At 33.2% G+C, this 14,920-nt stretch overlaps 1 protein-coding gene across 2 annotated transcripts; it reads right to left on the bottom strand.

Moving 5' to 3' along the window:
* Positions 1-283: 283 nt before the first annotated feature.
* On the bottom strand, positions 284-3,700 carry LOC104600281 (F-box/kelch-repeat protein At3g61590-like). 2 transcript variants are annotated; one of them, XM_010263146.3, is made up of 2 exons: positions 3,030-3,700; positions 284-1,699 (listed from the first exon to the last, which is right to left on the bottom strand). In XM_010263146.3, the coding sequence occupies exon 2, from the start codon at positions 1,675-1,677 to the stop codon at positions 463-465; it is 1,215 nt and encodes a 404-aa protein (XP_010261448.1). In that variant the 5' UTR covers positions 1,678-1,699; positions 3,030-3,700; the 3' UTR covers positions 284-462. The 2 variants fall into 2 exon arrangements, with proteins under 2 accessions (XP_010261448.1, XP_010261449.1); XM_010263147.3 differs by lacking the exon at positions 3,030-3,700 and adding an exon at positions 2,033-3,013.
* Positions 3,701-14,920: the final 11,220 nt, after the last annotated feature.

The following is a 14,920-nucleotide window of genomic DNA, read 5'->3' as shown; positions in this document are numbered from 1 at the left end:
CCATATGCAAAATGTCCATCTCCATATTTTGATGCGGCAATAAAAAAAAAAAAAAAAAAAACATTACACCAGACTCGATGGACCTAAAAAGGTGGGACCGAGGGAGAGGAGAAAATGATGCAAATATTGAAGGAGAAAGCAGTGCCAGTAACCCATTTGAACCATAAATATTCAGCAAAAAGAAATATTGGGTCGGAGGAATACCGGAAAATACTGGAATAGGAACAGTTCTTAGCATCTTCCAAGGTTAAGGCAAATAATAAATCACTTGCAGGAATCTCAATTTGCATCTCCAAAAAGCAATGAATGAAATTGGCATTTCCATGAATAGAGAGCTTTATGCACTACTACATTTTCTATGAACTCTTGAGAATGAAAAAAGAACAAAAAAAGGAAACGACTGAACAATAACCGAATAATTAAGTCAATCCAATAGATCAAAGGAGAATATAATCAGATAAATCAAGGTGCAACTTCAAGCCTTGGTTCAAAGCAAAAACCAGAGAAGAGCTGTAGTGGGAATCTCTTTGTTACAGGGCACTTCTGTGACCACTTCCATTGCTTGTGGTTCATGTCAAACACAAGGAGAGCTGGACCACCATAACTCTGGATGTATATGAGATCATCAGTGCCGCTGCTTGCAAAGACTTCATCAAACTCCCCAAATCCCTGAAAAAACTTGTGGGGCATCCTAGAAACCTCTCGCCATTCTTTTCCTTCAAGAATCCAAATGCCAATGCCCTTAATTATGTCTGGCCGGTCATGTTTCCCAATCCCACCCACCATTACCAGCTTGTCTTTGAGGTTCATGAGGCGACCACAGGTAAGAGAGAAAGGCACAGGGATAAAGGTCCTCATCAGCAAACCATGGGAAGATCGGCTAGAGAGATCATACATTATCAAGCCATGGCGATCAGGCCAGCGCATGCCACCTCCAGTTGCATAAATCAACAAGTATAGAACCCCATTGCAGATGACACTCTCATCACCACCCCTCCACCCTGTAAACATCTCTGTAGCAGAAGTCACCCATGTCATTGTTTCTGAATCATAAACATGGATTGAGAGATCCCATTGAAAGAAGTTGTCTGGGACTTGCTTAGACTTTGCAATTGTGATGGTGTAATTGTGAGATGCCCTATCTACCGATATTGCAAGGGCACTGTAGTCAGAATACCTCAGACCTGGAGGCTCTTGAAGCCTCTTATAGGCTTTTGTGACTGGGTTACAAACAAAAAGCTGGCTTCTGCTATCATTATCCATGAAGCAAACCAACCCGCATGATGAGGCAATAAACCAATTAGATGTCTCTATACAGGGAAGAACGATGCTGTACCATTTTCGAAAAATAGGATCATAAGCATACCCGATAGGATCATCGGTGCTGGTAAACATGTAGTACCAGGGTTTCTGTGAAGCAGTATTTAACCTTTTTGAATTTACGATTTCATTCCATCTTTTACACACACAACCTGCTCTAAAAATGCTGGCAACTGGGAGATAAGCTAGGATCCGCTCCAACAAGTCATCAGGGAGAATAACATCCAATGAAACCATTGTATTATCTTTGCTGCCTTCATCACATAGCTCCAAGAAAGGTTCAAACTCTGAAACCACAGGGACCTCTCTCCCAATGTCTTCAAAGCGATCAGTGATCCATGACGTTTCCCGCTCCATAACCAAGAAATTTAAAAATGCCCTGATAGAAAAGAAGAAAACAAATCTGAGGCAAAGATAAAACTAAACTTGCATGTCATTATCTCAGGTTAATGGGAACCGTGAAAAAGAATGTATTCCCAGAAAACAAGTCAAATTAAAGGAGGAAAAAGACTAATTAGAGAGAACCTACCTCCAAAAAATAATAGAAAATTATAGAAAGAACTATATAGAGAAGGAAAGATACCAAAGCTCCTAGTAAATTAGTAGTTGAACATAGAAGTTTGAAAATTGATCAAGTAAAACAATGGAAAATAAATAAGCCATGACAAGAGGAGAATATGGATAATTTCTCGGGCATAAATTATAAACAAACCTCAATTAACAATCAACGTCGTCAGACAATAACCCAAGTCCACCATTTTTTTAGTTTCGGATATAGAAGACTATGATAACCAGAATAGCCATCCTCCAAATGATAATAATATAAATATAAAATGACAAATAAAGTAACGATCAAACTCAATAAACAGTAACCTATTCATATGGATTAAGGAGACCACATACCCTCAGAGAGAGAGAGAGAGAGAGAGTAAAGAAAAACTTGAAATCACCAATAAAAGGAGAAAGGGAGTCTCGTCTGAATTAAGTTTAACTGAACCAGAACAATCTTCAAATATGCAAGATCTCAGAAAATAATATAGAGAATCAGATCGAACTTAAAATATTAAAAAATCTGATTAACAAATCCCCATAACAAATAGCAATATTTTCCGATCTTAGATCAGGGAAAATAAAAACAGAAGAAATAACAAAACAGTTACCAGGTAATATATAATTTATATTAAAATTCCCATTGGAATAAGGTAATCTAAACATATTTTAGATTAAGAAAATCGACATCACAGAAAAAGACCAATAAAAAAAGATTGGAACAAATCTCAGTTACATTCGAGCACCTCAAATTGAGCTAACTACAACAAAGAGAAACTCAAACTACTGATCCCGTCTCACCAAAAACTTAGCCAAGACTGAGAAAGAAAAGGAAAGAAAAAGAATATTCGATAAATAAACATGTATATCAAGATTTTGAAGAAATGCAACCATTGTTGGAAAATCTGAACTCGAAACCCTAACACGCGGCAATCCAAGAAAACAGAAAATAAGAGAAAAAGTAATGTTAGGTGAGAGATCAGAGCACATAAGCCCAGTAACCAGGCATTCCACCCCGCCAGGGTGAAAACCCAAGAAAGAAAGAAAGAAAGAGAAAATAACAACAGAAATCAAAATAAACCCACATTAAAGCACAAAAGAAAGATCAATAAAACGACAAACTGATTAAAATAAATAAAAGGAGAGAAGCATGATCATACCTTGCCCAAAGCAGAATTTATAACTCTTCCTGTCTACAACCCTTCTTTCCCCTTTGGTGATGAAATGGGTCTTTCTATTTCTGCCCAGAGTCTCTAGATTTAGCAGGGAAAAATACAGAACGGGGATAATCAATGAGAACCCAATGTCTACCCTTGCAAAACATGTCAAAAGAGGGAGATATATAAAAGACAAAGAGATGGATGAAATGGGTGGTTCTGTGTTTATCATAAAACTACCGATATAGAGAAGAGTCTTGCATCGACCCAACATCCATGTCGACTTCGCAGAGATAGAGAGTAGGGGGGGTGGTTTTATTGACAAGTAGCAGGAAAACTGGAATAGAAAACGGAAGGTGGTTTTCCTATAGGGCTGAGAATTAGAGTGGGAAGCAACGAACGAGAGCGACAGAGGTGGGAGGGAGCGAACTTTGGGTTTTTTATGGAGAGCATTTGATGGTGATGCGTTTTTTAAGCTTCGTGGCTTTTAACGAGAGACTGAGAGACCTCTGGATTTTTTAGCCTCACTGAACAGGAAAAAATAATGCTGTCTTGCTCATCACCCCATTTTCATCTCCTTTTAAAAAATCAAAACAACTTTTGCTTTCTTTCTTTTTTTTTTTTTTCTGTTCTTCTTTAATTAATTTTCTTTTTACCAACCAACCCACTCCCCTACTCAACTCACTACTCAGTTGCTTGGGCCCTTTTCCCAATCTAGCTTTGTGCTTTTGAAGCTATTTCTAAGAATCCCCAACGAGCTTGCCCCAAATTAATTCCAAAGTCCAAACCACATGTGCTAAAAACTGTCTTCAAAATTTCATGTTGGTGGTGGTGGCCACCTCAAATGCCTCCTTTACCTAAACACTAGTCACGATATTAAGCTTCTCCATCAGAATTCGGAAGTGATTTGAATATTAATTATGCAACATAACATTCTTAATTAATATTAAACTTACAACGCAAAAGAGATCTCTCTATTTTAGTAATGAATCCTTTTCCCTGTTTCTTTTACTTTTCTTTTACTATCCATTTTTCTCTTCTTTTTACTACACAATGAAGAATTAAAAACTCGAACTCAATTCATTCATGGCCGAAAATCAAGTTCGATTGAGTTCAATCCAGTAGAGTTTTGAGGTCTGAATCATTGAATCTAGTCGAGCTCAAGTAGATAGTAAACCCAATTTGGCTCTATTACATCCACCATATACAGCTATCATAATATCAAATCATTGTAATAGTTCAATTTGGATAGACTTGTCTTGTGTACACAGTCATGTATGATTTAGTGTTTTCGAAGGGACATTTTCCATACACATGATAAAAAGAGCTTCTATAGTCGAACCTGAACCTGAACTTAATATATAATACGGATGTATTTAGTTTGGATAGACTCGACAATGAAATATTCTGACGGCCTCACTCATTCACATACTCACATGCAATTCTATTAAACTTTATTTTTTGGGTTTCTAACTTTCTATTCTATACCATTGTCAAGGTAAGAAAGCTCCAAAGGAAAAAAAAAACGAATGAAGGAATAAAACATATCCACAAGGTATATCCATCGTGACTCTAAATGGAACAAAGCCTAAATTATATAATACAGACAGAAGGGGGGGGGGGGGATATTATATACTACTTAATGATATTTCCTCCACTAGAGTATGTAGAAGCTCAATATGTACCACAGCTTCTATTGAAAACTAACCGCCTCTGCGTTCTGACCTACCCACATCGTATTTGGTGTCCTGATACTGTCTACTAAAAAGGCAAAAGGAAAATTGGGTTTTTTGGGGTATAGTGGAAATGGCACTAAGGCATTGGCATCCCTTTCCACACAAGCCATATGAATGCCACTCAACTCATAATTCACTACTATATCTAATATATAACTCTGTCATGTGTCCTTTTTTCATTTGACCCGACCCGTATACCCATTATGGGTCAGGCCTTTAGTAACAGTTGTCCTACGGTACAGGGCCTCCAAGGACAGAGACCAGGCTACCCATTTCATCCTTTTTACAGGAACCCCACCTGGTTTAAGCTCAGGTTGTGCAGTTCCCACGCCAGCCCTATCCGACCAATTGTCCCCACCTGCTTCTAGGGTACTTGCAGAAACCACCCTATACCATGTGTTCAAACATGTCTTTTCGAATCGATTGCATATATTGTACTCTTCTTATAGTCTCTATCCACAGACAAACAGAGAGGGGAATAGGCATGAGATGAATGGCAAATTTGAACTGAAAAGTGGATCAACCTTAGCACAGAAAAGACTCAGATTGAGTAGTGTTGAAGCAGTGAGAAAGAAAGAGACAACACAATTGAGAGATATTTGAGTAGAAGTTTAATTTAAAGAGGGAGAGAAGAGAGGGAGGATGAAAACTGAAAAGTAAGGGGAGGGGGGGGGGGGGGGGAGGGGAATTGAAGATGTAGAGAATGTCAAACCAAAGTACCTAAAATAATTATGCAATAATAATAATAATACTTCAGATGTGGTGGCAATATAGGTGGAGAGAGATTGCGGAATTGGAACAAAAAGGCGTGTCTCTGTAGTCTGTGTCACTATCACCCACTGAGGTGTTTGTTGGAATGTCGAGCTAAAGTCCAAAAAGTAATTTGTAAATCTGTGATCTTACTCTATACTCACTCCCTGAGTCGTTCCGTGGGGTCTCGAGATCTACACCCACCACCATCGTAACTCCCTCCCTTGCATAGTTCCGATCCATTATTTATTATTATTGTTGTTTGTTTAATATGTACCTCTCTTTCATTTGTTAGGCTCCCAGTACAAACTCCACAAGAGACCAATGGCTACTGGCTTGCAGATTGTATTTTCGTTGCTTTTGTTTAAGGGAAAGAAAAAGGGAGAAGATGGGGTGAGTCACCGAGTCACATCTATGACTACTGTTGTTTGTCCTTTTTTATATTTGAAAAATGGACTCATGGGTAGCTAATTTTTATTAGAGCAATACAAGTCGGAAGCTGTTCAATTCATTACTTCATTTGTGAGAGTTAGGTCGCCCATCATTTTTCCCCTCTCTCCTTTATCAAATCCGCTTGTCCTTTGATTGCAGGGCTTTCATTTCATTAATGGGCCACTTCAAGCAATTGATTATAATATTGATAGCATTTAGAGTTAGCCAAGGGGCTAAAGAGAGTGTTCCCGTCAACTAATATTTGGGCAAAGGAATAAAAATGGATCAATTAAATTGGGCTGCCTTAACTAATGGTTGCTTACTTGTTTATTTGCAAATGTCTTGCTAAATGGTCATTCTTGGTTCTCCGATCATCTGTTTTATTGTTTGGTGGTTTAGTCTGAATTTACCGTTTTGTCAGGTAGGTTGCTTATTTTGTTTCTATTTGTCTGTCTTACCGTTTAGCCCGCTTTAGTTCTTCCTTGATCTTTTAGGGCGCGTTTGATAATTCTTTTCAGACCTCTAAAAATGTTGTTTTTCAGATGTTATGCATGTTTAGAATCCGGTCTGAATATGGATCTGAAATTCCATTTTAGATCTAAAATCGAAAGAGGTTGGCCAGCCTCTTAATGTGGTCAGATGCATTTCAGATCGTGTTAAAAGACAAAAACAGGCCTCAGTTTCAAACGTGTTCCCCGTCAATCTCTGTTCGGTGATAAGAGGAAGAAGACGAACAACAGATCTGGGCGATTTAAGAAGAAGAAGAAGAAGAAGAAGGAGAAGGGGTGAGAGGGGAAATAAAGAGAGTTTAGAGGGAGAATAACCGGAGAGAGGGGGGGGGGGGAAATACCGCCACCCCTGTTCAGCCTTCGCAACAAGAACGATGATCAACAGTGCCCAAAACCGATCCGCGTCAGCTTCAAACGTGGTGAAATTTCGGGAAGAGCAAACTGTTGTTGCTGGGATCGGCTGATAGAAGCAAATTGACTGGAGCTACCGCTGCAGTTCCCCACCACTCTCTGTTTGATGATAAGAGGAAGAAGATGAACAACAGATCTGGGCATTCGAAAGAAGAAGAAGAAGAAGAAGAAGAAGAAGAAGAAGGGGAAAGAGGGGAGAGAGAGAGAGAGTTTAGAGGGAGAATAACTGGAGAGAGGAGGGGGGAATAGGAATACCGCCACCCCTGTTTCGCCTTCGCAACAAGAACGATGATGAATAGTGCCCAAAACCGATTAATTATTTTTTATTATTCATTCGTTATCCTTATTAACTTTAATTGTGTTATTTTTTAATTATTAATTTTTAATTTTTAATTAGTAATTATTTTAAGTTTTACTTGTGTAAATTACTAATTATTAATTATTTTATTACTTAATAATTATTATTTTTATTTTAATTATGTTACTTTTTAATTATTAATTATTTTAATTTTTATTAAGTATTAATTACCTTAATATTTTTTATTAGTCATCAATTATTTTTAATAATTTTAAATGTTTTATTTATTATTTTTTATTCGTATTATTTTGATATTATTTTAAATTTCATAAATTATTTAATATGAAATAGTACAAATTGAACTCAAATTTATCTGATAGTCTATTTTGGGGATTTCAGATGCTCAATGGTTGATCCAACACAAACAACCCTATCTTTTCAGAATATCTAAAAATTGGAAAAGCATCATAGCTCTTTTCAGATTTCAGACATTTTTAATATCTTTTTAACTTTTCAGATTTATCAAACGCCACCTTAGTTGTTTGTTCTTCTTTGTACTCTAAGCATTATTCAATGAAATTGATTTAAAGGGCTCTCTCAAGTCTCTAATGGTTGTTTACTTGTTCATTTGGTATTGTTCATTTCGCATTGAGGCTTTGTTCATTTATTGGTAAATAAATTTGGGAAAATTGGTTAATGGGTATTTTTTTCTATTGACCAACTTTAAAATATTCTTTTTCTATTTACTAATAGGCCCCATGGTAAAATAAACTCCATTTCCTCATATAAAACTTATCCATCAACAGATAATAAATAACTTTTTTTACCTAAAAGGAAATTTTATAAAACACAATGAGACAATTTTATCCATTTTTATATTAATATTTTATAGTTTAAAATGTCATTCTATTATTTACCTAATAAATGAGGCCTAAGAACCAAATAACTTGAAACCAAATCAGATCAAATTTGAAACCATTGTTTTGAGACACAGAGCCCTTTAAGAATTAGATCCAACACCAGATTGGTTTATCAGGATAAAGCTTTAGATTTAGATCTGATATCATTCAATAAGATTTTGTCAATCTTGAAACGGAAAATATAAAAAAAAAAAAAATTGTCAATTTCTACATATGTGATGTGCTCCATTAATTCGGTGGGTCATGGTATTATGGGTGGAAATTGGATTTGGGTTAGATTGAGAATCGTTTAAAAAAATTGAATGGGGCTGAATGTGAATAAAAATCAGACAACCTAACTTGCACTCCCACCTGGAATTGAACCACTTATTGTCATATTCAAGAACCCAATAAGATAAGAAACCGAAGGCAGAGAGCATATAATAGGGCTCAAAGTTAAGTATGGATGTGATTGAAATTCAACCTGTTTGACAGCCCCGACAAGTGGCAACAACCGCATGTCCATCAATCTGGTCTAAAAATAATGTCCGACACTCCGGCCTCACCTTAAATTGGACCCAAACGAATGAATTTACCTTTTGGACTTTGGACTTTGGCGATGGATAGCGATCCGAATGTGGTCCTGGTGGATCACGCACCCATCCGAGCCACTCAATACCCACTGTTTGCTGCTTCATTGCTTGCACGAGGCTGTGGTGGATGTGCCCCAATGGAGATTGATGAGAGGTGAGCCGAAGAGCCTAGTGTGCACTAGGGCTCTCTGGATGAAAAATGGTGACCCACTTGCAGCCATGTTAGTGCATTTCTTTGCCAATCCCAATTAAAAAGGACACGTCAGCTTTCAAATTCAAATCATCAAGTGATCTGCTTTTCTTAATTGGGTTATTTACTAACACATGCATGTAGTTTCACAAATTTATTAAAACCTACCATAGAGTGAATTTCAATAAAACACCCCTATATTCAATTGCTTTACTTATAAGTTGTTTGACAAGTCTTTTCTTTTAGGCTTTTTAAAACCTGAAAGACTTACACCCTAGAAAGCTCATGCTAGTCCAAAATGACCAAATGAAGCTCCCTATCTTTCTATTCTTAAAATCTTTCATTTAACAGTTTTATAGATTATAATTAATTAAGATGCAAACGGTTTAGATCTTAAATTAAGGCTTAAAACATATTTCATTCATTCAAGAAATTGATACAAGTACATAGACTTGCTAAAAAGGCCAATCAAAACCCAAATACAATTTCTCATGAAGAACAAAATATAGAAATTGATGTAGGAGAATAAAAGAACTTCTGCAATCAAACAAACGCTAAAAAATCACCAACAGAAGTAGAAAAGCATAACTCCAATCCACAATAAACGGCAAGGGAAAAAACAAAACAGGTTCCCAAAAGAGATTGCAAAGAGCCCGTTATAGCATGGTTGGGGTAGATTCACAAAAGATGATAGAACCCCAAACATTACAATCGATACCAGATATTATAACTGCCTTCCATAAAGGCATTCGTCGGACAATTGTGAATGGAACTGATCATGAATTGTTTCTGCCGAAGAACTGTGTTCGGACTTAACCATGGATGGCAAAACGAAAAGCAACACCCACTAGTATCGAAAGCTCAATGCAAGATCCAAGAGCCAGTGACCCCTTGTCAAAACGCCTGCCAAAAGATGAAAAAACAAATAAGAAAGAAAAGAGATGATAAAGGAAAAGGGGGACTCCTCGAAGGGAGTCACCCCAACAGAGATATTGATAGAACCTCAAGCAATGTGAGAGAGGGAATGGTTGTGCGACTTGTAGAGACGGAGTGATTTCGAAAGTCTAATGCAATTTGTTTTTTTTTTTCAGTCTACATCTTTAAAGATAAAACTCCAAAAATTCATTACATTTTTTGGCCATCTAAATTGAAGATGTTTCTAAAATGATTTGCCAAATTACACCTAATCAATCAACCTTGCATTAAATGGAAGTGAAAATTAATGATTTTAATCGTAAAATGCAGATGCACACCAAGTATCACCATAATTAGCATATCTTCTTTATCATAATTGAGGGTGTACATTATATACACTAAATTTATTATTATTAGACAATATGGAAACTAGAAAACGGCACCTACCTAAAATTAGTAGTCTCAATTATACACATTCAACCTCTTCTCTAATCAAGTTCTGCGGTAAGAGGGGAGGGGAGCAAGGTTTTCTTCTTTTTAAAAGCTTGATATGAGGTGTTAGGGATGCTTTGGGGATAAACGACCATTAGTTCATACTCGTAAATTTTTTTCTTCACTTGGTTTAGATTGTTATTTGACCATTTTCAGAAAACAACACAAATAATTCTTAATCTATGTTGCATTAAGTAAATTGATCGTAAACTATAGGATGCGTTTTACTAAAATACTAGCAGGGACCCATGTGATGCATGGGAAAAATCTGAAAAATTTAATAATTTTATTTTTCATTTAATGTTGATTTATAAAAAATAATAATTGTTAATTGAATATGAATAGATATTTTTTAATAAATTTAGTTTTATTAATAATTTGTAATAATTTTAATAATTTTTGTTCTTTTTATTATTTTTAAATAAAATTTTGATTACTTTTAAAATAAATAAAAATAATTATAAAAGCTAACATTTTTATTAATTCCACTAATAATTAACAATTATATAGGAATGACAATGGGGTGGATTCAAGGCAGGGCACCCCATCCTTGCCCCGTCCTCAGTGTCACACGGGTTCAGGGCAAGGTAATCACTCCTCAATGTTGATCGAGTTCAGGGGCAAGGCACCCCACTCCTCATCAAGGATGGAGAATCCTCGAATTTCCCTGCCCCGTCCCTAATATTGGGCGGGTTCAAGTAGAGGTGTAAATTGGGTCGTGTTGGGTCGGCACAACACGACCCGCATGTGGCCCGCACAAAGTGTGAGTCGTGCCGTGCTGGGTCACGAGCGTCCCGGGTCGTGCCTCCCTCCTCTAGGATAATTTGGGGGGTCGGTTCGGCACAGGCCCGTGCCATGTCGTGGATCGAGCTAGTCTATTGGTCGGGCCTTGGGCTAGGCCATGCTGCACACTCAAGGCAAGGCACCCACTCCCCGTCAAAGGTTTTTAAATTGGACCGGATAGGGAACTGTTTTGGGGTCAAACGGTCTGTTTGTCAAAAAGAGGTTCTGAGGAGAAACGGTGTTCAGTTCCCAATTTTTCAATCTAACCATCTGGTTTGATCGAATTTTGAAAACACTGTCCCTGTCAACCCAATATTCAATTTGATGATAGAAATTATCAAAATGATATATTGAGTATCAACCACATGGTAAATTTCTAAAAGTACACTAAATTGTGTTTAATATTCAAAAATATAATTTTACGAAATTTTTGGAAAATTTATTGTACTTGTGTAATTTTGAAAGTTTATTCAAATTTATTTAAATTTTTATTAAATAAATTATTTTCTTTTTAAATGGTTTACTTACAGAATTATACTAATTTATCTTATAATTTCTAATATAAACTAACTAGTAATTTCCTTTTTCCAATATTATACTAATTTCTCTAAATAATTTGTGTAATTATTTGTTCAAATTATAGTTTTTCATTTCCCCTAGTCATTTATCTTTAATAATTTTCAATAATTTGCAATGAAAATTACATAAATTTTCAATGATTTTCCAAAATCTATCAAATGTAATAAATTTTCCTAATTTAAAAAAAAAATTATTTTATGAAAATGTAGTTTTATGACAATTTTTGAAATATTTATTAATTAATAGTTTCATTTTCTAACATTATAATATTTTGTTCCCCCATTTGTATTTGGTTATTAATTATAATAATAACAATAACTAAAATTTTATACTTTTTTATAATTGTTAAATATAATTCTCAATTTTATAGAAATTAGTTAAAGAGTTTTCAATTTCTATAAAATATTGTTAATGAGTTAATTAATAATAATATTTATTAATTTTTGGTAATTTACTAACCATATTTATTAACTTTTGGTAATAACACTATTTAATACTCATTGAATATGAGTGAGATTAAATGTTAACAGTATTTAACTATTTATTAATTAATATGAAAATTTTAAATGAGGGAGAATGGATATAGATTGGGGGGATACAATTTAGAAATTCATTAGGGAGTGAGGCAACATGATACTTTCCTATTGGTTTAAATGAGATATCTTAGGAGAAAGATTATAGGAATATTTTTAGGTAATTGGGTGACATGGCTTAATGGGAGTGGTGGGAAGGGGAGAGGAGAGAAAGTCAAAGAGAATGTTGGGGGGTAATGGAGCAAGGAGAGGCATGGTGAGTTAAACAATAGAAATACATAAGAATATATAATTGTTTTATATTTGAACTTTTTAATAAACAATCCGATCAAACTCAACCCGAGTTAGTTGATTTTCTAGTATTTCATATCGGCTTTGGTTTAATAAATATATTAATATTTTATATTTTAAATTTAATTTTGTAATATGGGAAAGTAGGAAAATTCCCATATTTGTTATTCTAAAATATTTTATATCATAGATTCAATTTTTGTAATTTATTTTTTTAATAATATCATTGTAACTTATGAAATTTAAAGTTAATTTTTTAAGTATAAATCTTTTGAACTAGCAAACTAAACCAAAAATAGACCCAAATCGATACAACCTGAGTTGGTGGGTTTTCACTAATGGTCATTCGATTTCGAGTGACAAACTGCAGACTTGACCTAATTGATTTGGTTGGCAAAACAGCCTGAACTGAATCAATCATTGAACACTCATAATTTCAACTAAATTTATAGTCTAATCTCTAATAAATAACAATAGTTTAATCTCCAATAATTATTGAAAATTTATAGCAAACATACACAATAATTGAAAATAAGTTTATAATGAAAATATTATAGATATACAATAAAAATACAACAATTACAAAAATATAATAAATACCGAAAATATACTAAATTAGTCAATAAATAGTGTAATCTTAAATAATAGTTTAATCTCTAATAAGTATTAATCTATAAATTATAAAATATATAATTACTAAAAATAAATTTATAACAAAAATACAATAAATATGATAAATTAAATTTCAAAAGTTAAACAATAGTTTTTTAATCTCCAATAATTATTGATAATTTTATATTAAATAACAAAATAAAAATACATTTAAAAATAATTATTGAAAGAATATTTATTAAAAATAATAAATAATTACTGAAAATAAAACAAATATTAACTATAGTAAATATAAATATATAATGAATATACACTATTATTGTAATATTATTACAAATAATTACAATTTTGTTGATAGTTATTTTCTATAATTATTAATTGATATAAGTGAAATTAGTTATTTACAATATTATTTACTTATTTAAATAATATTTTTATTTAAGTTCTTAAAATATTAATTATTTATTGAATTTAATAATCCATAAAATTATAATTATACTATTATTACATAATATGAATATTATTAATTCTATTATAATATGGATATAATTAATTTTCTAAAATATTAAATTATTATCCATAATTCGTTATTATGAATTCTATTAAAATATTAAATTTATTACATAATTTCGTTATTTTAATTATTTAAAATTTTGTCATGTTAAATATTTTGTTATATTATTTAGCTTTTTTTAATATTTTTGTTTAATATTTTTAGTTATTGAAATATTTAAATAATGTTTTATTTTTTAATGTTAAATTATTATTACTTGAATAACATTTAAATTGAATTATTCGTAAAATTATATTTTTTATTATCATTACATAATTTCATGATGAATTTTGTAAAAATATTGAATTATTAATAATATGAATATTATTAAATCTATTAATTTTTTGTGTTTTGAATAAATATTTTAAAATTAGTATATAATTTTGTTATAACATTTAAATAGTTCCGAATTTTTTTAATTGAAACTTTCTTTAGATAGATATAGATAAAAAGTGGGGGAGAGGTTAAATAGGAATTAGAGATAGTTTAGGAGAGAACCTCTGTTTCAAATTAGAGATAATATAAGAGATAAATAGGAGTTAGAGATAAATTTGGAAGATAAATAGGAATTAGAGACAATTTAGGAGGAAGTGGGGGAAAGTGGTGCCACTTGGCTAAACATTAGAAAAACTTTATGGTTGTTAGAAATAGTTAGGTATATGTGATTTCCTTATTGGTTTAATGGGTAATTATGTGGAATTAAAAAAATAAAAAATTCAAAAAAAACAAAAAATTGGGAAGGGGGTTTCCTGCAGGAGAGCTATGTTGACATGGCAGGACTAGTTTTAATATATATATATATATATACAGAGAGAGAGAGAGAGAGAGAGATAGATAGATAGATAAGATGAAAGGCAGATTTTGGGTTTTAATAAATATACGTGAAAATGTCAGTTCTGATGCACTTGCTTTTGTGTGTGTTTTGTTCTATGGGCATTTTGTGATAAGTGTTTATCAAAATATTGTCATGTTATAGTCAAATCAGCATTTTTCCATCATATTCATCTATATGCATTGATATTCACAAAAGTGAGTTTTGATTTATTTGCACATCAACCGCAGGGGAAACTTCATCCCCAACAATTGATTGTTTATTCACTGTTCCACTTAGGGGTGTCTATGAAAAACCGAAAAACCGAATTGAACCGAGAAAATCGAACCGCAAAATGCGGTTAACTGAACCGGTCGATTCGGTTTTGGTTCAAAATTTTTGAAAAACCGAAGGACCGGTTCAGTTTTCGATTAACCTATAAAAAAACCAATGGTTAATCGAACCGACTGGTATATATATTTATATGTATATTTTATAAATATTTGT

The sequence above is a fragment of the Nelumbo nucifera genome, chromosome 1 (assembly GCF_055504915.1).
Source record: "Nelumbo nucifera cultivar China Antique chromosome 1, China Antique-T2T, whole genome shotgun sequence".
NCBI lineage: Eukaryota > Viridiplantae > Streptophyta > Magnoliopsida > Proteales > Nelumbonaceae > Nelumbo > Nelumbo nucifera.
The sequence above is the reverse complement of the archived record's forward strand: the minus strand, read 5'-3'. Positions and strand labels throughout refer to the sequence as shown.